This window comes from Protobothrops mucrosquamatus, unplaced genomic scaffold (genome assembly GCF_001527695.2).
Source record: "Protobothrops mucrosquamatus isolate PMUCROS unplaced genomic scaffold, P.Mucros_1.0 scaffold579, whole genome shotgun sequence".
Classification (NCBI taxonomy): Eukaryota; Metazoa; Chordata; class Lepidosauria; order Squamata; family Viperidae; genus Protobothrops; species Protobothrops mucrosquamatus.
Genome location: NW_015386880.1, coordinates 1,004,377 through 1,011,633, shown reverse-complemented (window position 1 = coordinate 1,011,633; position 7,257 = coordinate 1,004,377). Strand labels below are relative to the sequence as shown.

The 7,257-nt window shown below is 41.9% G+C and overlaps 1 protein-coding gene across 1 annotated transcript in view; it reads right to left on the bottom strand.

The window, feature by feature from the left end:
* HYAL2 (hyaluronidase 2) overlaps positions 1 to 5,131 on the bottom strand; it is a 13,945-nt gene extending 8,814 nt beyond the window's left edge. The window contains exons 1-2 of the mRNA XM_015817363.1: positions 5,087 to 5,131; positions 1,855 to 2,827 (exon numbers count right to left, since the gene is read on the bottom strand). Coding sequence (XP_015672849.1) covers positions 1,855 to 2,784 — 930 coding nt within the window. The 5' untranslated portion in view covers positions 2,785 to 2,827; positions 5,087 to 5,131. The remainder of the gene's footprint in view (positions 1 to 1,854; positions 2,828 to 5,086) is intronic.
* Positions 5,132 to 7,257: the final 2,126 nt, after the last annotated feature.

Below are 7,257 nucleotides of genomic sequence, written 5' to 3'. Positions count from 1 at the left end.
CTAGGGAGGATTTTATTTGGGGTTTATCTTTTAACAATTTGACAGAGACACAACTTTAAAATTTGATTTAATTCGGTTTTATCGGGGGGGAATGTATTTATGTTTTGTTTTAAATATGTTGTGCGCCGCCCTGAGTCCCGCTGGGAGAAGGGCGGCATATAAATTAAATTTATTATTATTATTATTATTATTATTATAAGCGTACTTTGGGCAGAGTTATCATACCCTAGAAGGACCAGATTTGTAATTAGGTGTTGGCTCCAGAATTGATCCACATTATTTGCAGGACTTCGTAGGCCTGTACCTCCCACCCCACAATCTTAGAATTTCTATTGGAGATCTTTTGCAGGTGTGCAATACTCTACTATTAATATCAACAGCCAATTCTGCCGTCTCCTGAAGTGGTATAGACTATGGAACAAATTGCCGTTGCAGTTGGCTCCCCTAAATTTTGGGAAGAAATGTAAGCTATTCTTTTAGATGTTTAATTAAACCTCAATTATACCTACTGCATATGAATATTTGTTACCCCATTTGGAGCCACAACTTAGAATGAATGCTCCCTCCCTAGGTATTTTATCATGAATTGATTACACAATTCTTCTAAATAAGTTCAGTGCAGTTACAATGAGGTCCAACTGATAGACCAAAGCAGCGGTTCTCTTCACATTGCTCTACAAACTTTTTAGTATTTGATTAGGCCAATTTATTTCCAAAATAGTGCTTTTAAGTGCTGATGTGCTTTATTTTTCATAAGACAATAAAACATCAGGAGGTATATTATCTCCTGATCTTACTGAGCTGTGGTTTTATACCTCCCAATAAAGTAACTTCTGAAATGTTAATTTTTCAAGAATTGCAAAATTTAAAAAGAACTTAAGGCTTCCCAAGGTACTAAAAATGGGTGTTGTACAAAGCACATGGGTATGAACATATTAAAATATCTACATTCTCTAGAAAGCTTAATCCACTTGCTTTGAAAGATTATTTCAAAGATTATTTCAATTATATGTGTGCATGTGTATGTATGCCCAGCATCTTGGCGGTTGTCCTAGAGCTAGACCATATATATAGAGAGAGAACCAGGAACAATCTTCAAAGCAAATGCTTGGAGTCTCCTGGAGAATGTGGCTGTTTTAATGTCTTCCTCATACTAACACACTTTGAAAATTACCATTTCTAGTGTTGTGTATGAAACTAGTTTTCAATTATTAGACTAGGTTCTGCACAAAGACTGGGTTTATACATCACACTAAACCATAATGTGATTTCCTGATTTTTTTAAATTTAGCATACTTAGTTTATATTGTGGTTTATATATAGCAATAGTAAATCTCTGAGTGATTTACAATGTCAGCATATTGTTACCAACAAACTGGGTCCTCATGTTACCGGACCTCGGAAAAATGGATGGCTAAGTCAACTTTGAGTGCATCAGGATCAAACTCCAGGATGTAGGCAGATTTAGCCTGCAATAATGCATTCTAGTCACGGCACCACCAAGGCTCCTATAATTTAGAATGATGTAGGAATGAATTAGAACGTATTCAACAAGCAATAGTTAAGCAAATTAATCAACTGAGAGTGATGTAGCAACCTAGTCACAGTGTAATTTATCAAATCAAAAGTAGCCCACTAGCTAGATTTTGTGCCAGGGCAGGTGCTGGAACCAGTCCCCATTTTTGTGCAGAATGGCAGTAAAAGAGACAGTACAGTGCATGGGGGTTCATTCTATACCAAGTGGGTAACCTTCCAGTTGCATCAGGAGTTGATTAGCCCTGAACTAGAAACTGCTGTTCAAGAGCCCAATTTCTTGAATAATGTTTCTCAGTTCCAGGAAGAAAGCATTCTTACCTCTTTTAAGAAAACATCCTTCCCATTGCTATAAGTGGGCCTGGTGTAGACAAAGACAGGTAGAGCATAGTTATCATGATGTTGTTGAGAAATACGAAGGCCTTCTTTTACTCGAGACCTCACAAACTTGCGGCCATTCATGGTGTTGGCCAATTCGTGCTCCAGATAAATGGAAGGAAAAAGAGCAGTGCTCTCTTTCCAGAGCCAGGCCAGGTGATCGTTCCGGGTCTTCTCTACATCAGGACAATGACCAGTGTAACTATCCTGGTTGTTGCGATAGTCATGGTTATAGCAGTCTGGGAAGAGGTAGTAACCCCAGAGCTGTCGTGGACGAAAGTTCTTGGCGTATCGCAGAGTCTCCCTCATAAAATCACAAGCCGATGATTCAAATTCATACTGGGCCTCCTTCTTCAACTGATCTTCTTGCAATTTAGGACGGCGAGACAGCACGAGCTTACGAGAGGCATTCCGGTAAATGTCTTTGGGCTGCCAGTTTCGGATCCAGATGGGTCTCCACTCTTCCCAGTCAATGACTGCCAATCCCTCCTTTGAATCGGAGCGGATGTATTTTTGAATGCTCTCTGTTAACCGGATTAGATGCCTCTCCAAACTGCTGTTTTGTGGGACACCTCCATTAATAGCCACTTTGTTCGCATCATAATAGGGATAAAAGCCCAAGCGTTCTTTATAAAAAATGGTCAGGTTCTGGTCCACAAAGCCCTCATTAGGCGAGGCCTGAACATCAAAAACAGAGAAGTCCAACTGAACCTTGAAGCGAGGCTCACAGTCCTGGGTTGGTGCATTCCAAGCCACAATAAAGGGCCTGCGGGTGAAGATGGGGGTGAAAGCAGGTTTCTCATACTGCTCAGGAGCACCAGTCACCGCTAGGAACATGAGCCATGGCACTGCCAGCGCATTGCTTCCCTGCATTCTCTCCAAGTCACTTAAAAACAGAACGATGGCAGATTAAAGCCTACAAAGAAAAAAAAAGAATAGAGAGAAAGAGAAGATGTGTTATTACAAGCCTTTCTGAACATGAAGTATGGGAATAGCATTCTTAAAACATCTGGAGAGCTCAAGAGTGGGCAAGATACTGCAGTTCTGGAATAAAGTAAAAACTCCCATCCCTTTCGAGTTATGGAATGTCTAGTCTGTGCTACTAACCAGGCAATGTTTATTATTTCTTTTTTGAAGAATTTCTCCAATTTAACTTGAATCTCTTCTGCCAATAATAACTTTTTATTGTATTCAACCAGTACTTCTTAATTTGGGATGTAAAATGGAGACTTGAAATACACCTACCTAATACTCTGATTTACTCCGATTTACAAAGTTTATAGCAGAGCTGGAAAATGATTATTTATTCTTAGAATTCGTACTACAAAGTCTAATGTTGCAGGACAGCATCTATCCAATAGCCAATGTTCTTTTACTTTTTCAGCAATGCCAACAATTCAAACAGCTGCTATAATCCTTGTATGACCTGTCAAAATCTATTTGCTCTTCACCCGAGAGACTGGAGCAATTCCCACATAGCCTACAGAAATGAACAAAAGCAAATAACCCACAGTAAATACTACAGTCGTATTCATTTTTCTTCCTCCAAGCCTTAAGACTCAAAAGTATATGACATGCGTGTAATATATCTCCTGAATAATTTCAGGTCCACCAGTAATGCAACTATACTTCTCAGGGCATATTCTTATTTTGCCTGTCCCAAAGGGACCTTCCCTAACTCAGGGTCATTATATGAACATCAATTGTATCGGAAGCACCAGGGACTCTTGAGTATCAGAGTGCAAAGAAACAAGTTTAATCGATTTGACTCTGGTATAGGAAATGCTCCCTTCAGTGTGCTAGGGCTTATCAGAAGTCTCCCAAAATTCTATTTCAATAGAATCTGGACAGAGGGGTTTAAAGAATTTTGTGGAATCTCTCCCAAAATAGGGATAGTTTCTCTGAAGCAACAGTTTTCAAACTTTTTCAGGAGCCTTTTAGGTTTCAAAAAAAATCTAGAACCTCAATCAAGAGGCAAAAAAACCTCTGGTGATAGAAACTTCGCTGAATTTTGCAAACTTCCCCCCCCCCACCTCATCTCTCAAGGAACTTTTGGGGTTCTGTGAAACAGTTTGAAAAAACCATACTTTACATTGACTACAAGTCCCCCTCAAATTTCTGTAACGTTAAAGATGCTTTAACTTCAATTTGAAAAAGGTGAACTTGATAGAAACCCCCCTCTCAAGCTGCTTCCACAACTTGTACTAGAAGCCTTTTCCCCTTGTGAGAAGTTCAGCTCCTAGCCTGCTACTTAGTCGATGGGAGTAGAAGCTTTAAAGTTTTCAAGCAAAGGAGCTCTGAAAGTTGCTTTCTTTGGTTAAAAAGAAAGAAAGAAAGAAAGAAAGAAAGAAAGAAAGAAAGAAAGAAAGAAAGAAAGAAAGAAAGAAAGAAAGAAAGAAAGAAACCCCTATCAAATAACAGGCCAGAGGAAGGCGCAGGGGGGAAAATGTGGATGTCAGCAACTGTTGAACTAACAAAGCCACAGAAGAATGCTGGCCTTCAGGAACCCTCCTGGAAGCAACCAGACAAGAGGCAGAAGAAGCCCCAGCAGAGTGTGGAAAATCGCAGCTGAAAGGAAATAGACCGCGGCGTGAACAGGACCAGAGGAAGCGCATCCCCACGTGTTACAACCACCACTAAAAGGGCTACTACCCTCTACATTCCGAGCGAACGAAAGCGATCCAACTTCGCCCCTGAATTCAGGAGTTTGAAACTGGTAGTTTAGCCAAGATACAAACCAGATTCCTCACCCCACGAGATTCAATCCGGACCGCATAGGAAGGGGTGTGTGTGTGTGTGTGTGTGTGTGTGTGTGTGTGTGTGTGTGTGTGTGTTTCTCGGAACGAGCAGGCATTTCACCAACCGGGCTAGGAGATTTGCCAAGCCAAGCGGAGAAAGGGATCCGCAGCCTCGCAGGAAACCGAGCCTTCCGCAGACGAGCTGAAGGGATCCCGAATCAGGATCGGCTCTGCATAAACAAACACCTTAACAGTGATTTCGGACAACCCGCATTAAACACACCCACACACCCACACCTCTTTCTTCCCAGCTTCAGCCATTCTTTGCCAATCAAATGATCAGCCAGCTCTGGGGTTCTGCTTCCAAGTAGCTCCTCCATAAGTTTCCCACCTAATTTCACCCCACCCACTCCCGGCTTTTCCTTGTAAGAACTCACCTGGGTACTTAACTCATCAACCCCCTTGCCAGCTTAAGTGCAAGATCCTCGCGGGCACCGAGCGCTCGGCTCTTAAAGGAACCATGAGCCCGGTACCACCCACTCTCTGCCCCGGCGCCTCCACTTTTCCTTTAAAAGATCGGGGTGGGGGGCGGAACGATGCTGAGTTAAAGACAGGGGGAGTCCCCCCCCCATCGATGAAAAAGTTCAATCCAGCAAACTGCTCCGGGGGAATTATTGGAACCGAGAGAGAAAAAGAAGACATAACATCTTTCAGAATCCTGGTTTTTCACTGTCAGCAACAAATACAATATATACGCATGCATATATGACTGTTGGAGCCGAATGCTTCCCCACCTACGGCTGTCACTTGGTATAATCCAGCTACTTCTTGTGCGCCAAGTGTGGCTCGCCTCTTAAAGAAACAAGAATATTTTTTCCTAGACCGGGTAGCTTGTCGCTGAGGCGAGCCACACTTGGGGCGCAAGAAGTAGCTGGATTATTTTGTAGTCACATATAGCCTTAAGCAACTCATGAGAAGAGCAACTGTAGCACTTTAGGTCTTACTATTGATTTTTTCTCTCTATAGAATCGGGGAAGTCATTGTTATGACAAGGCAGCTGACAATGACTCTTCCATCTGCAAAGTACACTTCCAAAAAGAATGACCAGAATGGTCTTTATTCATATTTTGCAACTAGAAAAGTGGCTTCTAGATCACAGGATATCATATAGGGCTTAATGAATCCCTGTTGGCATTTAAGATTTAGAAGGATGTCCCTTTAGCAATCCTATAAAGTTACTTTTCCCAAAAGTCCTTGGGTTGAAACTGCTGTCCCTCCCATTCACAGTTAAGAAAGTAGCTAGAACTGGAAGATAACGGTTTGGTCCGCAATACTTTCTCTCATCTGACCTAGTTTCTAAAACTACCTTCTGGTATAGTGACCTATGCAAACACAATTAATGAGACAGTGCTGATCAGGTTGTGGATTTATGGTAAAGGAAAAGTTTGGTTCTCAGACTTGCTGATTCATAATTACAGGTAGTCCTCAACTTACATCCACAATTGAGTCCACCATTTCTGTTGCTAAATGAGACAGTTGTTAAGTGAGTTTTGCCCATTTTATGACCTTTCTTGCCACAGTTGTTAAAGTGAATCACTGCAGCTAAGTGGTTGTTAAGTGAATCTGGCTTCCCCATTGACTTTGCTTGTCAGAAGGTCGCAAAAGGGGATCCCCATGATCCTGGGACACTGCAACTGTCATAAATATGTGTCAGTTGCCAAGTGTCTGAATTTTGATCAGGTGACAGTGAGGATGTTGCAACTGTATTAAGTGTGAAAAATGGTCATAAGTCATTTTTTTCAGTGCCATTGTAACTTTGAACGGTCACTAAATGAATGGTTGTAAATCAAGGACTACCTGTATTATTTGTTCCTAACCTGGCATCTGCTTGATATATTGCACTAACCCAAAGGTGCTTTTTCAAAAGACAACTGGATTTTGTTTTTCCTTGAAAATGTTTCTCTTCTCATCCAGGAAGTTTCTTCAGTTCTCTTCTTGGATGAGAAGAGAAAGCTCTTCAAGGAAAAACAAAGCGCCCAGTTGCCTTTTGAAAAAGCACCTTTGAGACAACCATGACCTGGATGACCCAAAATCTTCATAGACATATTGCACTATCATCCCTTCCCCCCTTCTCTTTGTCAGAGCTAAAAGTTGTAGGCCAACTCGTTGAGAAAGTGCTTGCACCCAGGAGAGTAAACAGACAAGAGTCTATTTTGAAAAGCCTACCGAAGTGAAGGAGTGGGTAGGTCTTGGTTTTGGGGAAGAAGAGAGGCTAACTAAAGCATTTAGCTGTTTCTGCTTCGGCCCGTTTTTCTGAGCCACCTGTAGCAAGAAGAGCTATGACAGCCTGGAAGAAGGACCATTGGCTGGCCACCCTCCTTTCCAACTGCCTCTCTCGGTAGCAATTGGTATAAGGATGACCTTGGGAGCACTGGCTCTATTATTAAGGCACAAAGCGGTTGCTATGTCCAGAGGCTGGAGTTCCTCAGAGTATTCATTGATTATAGACTGCAGATAAATGGCTGCCACAGGAGCAGTGCAGTTTTGACTGAATGGCCATTGTCTGGCAAAGGAGAGTCTTTTTCCCAGCAATGCGCCAGCCGCCTGA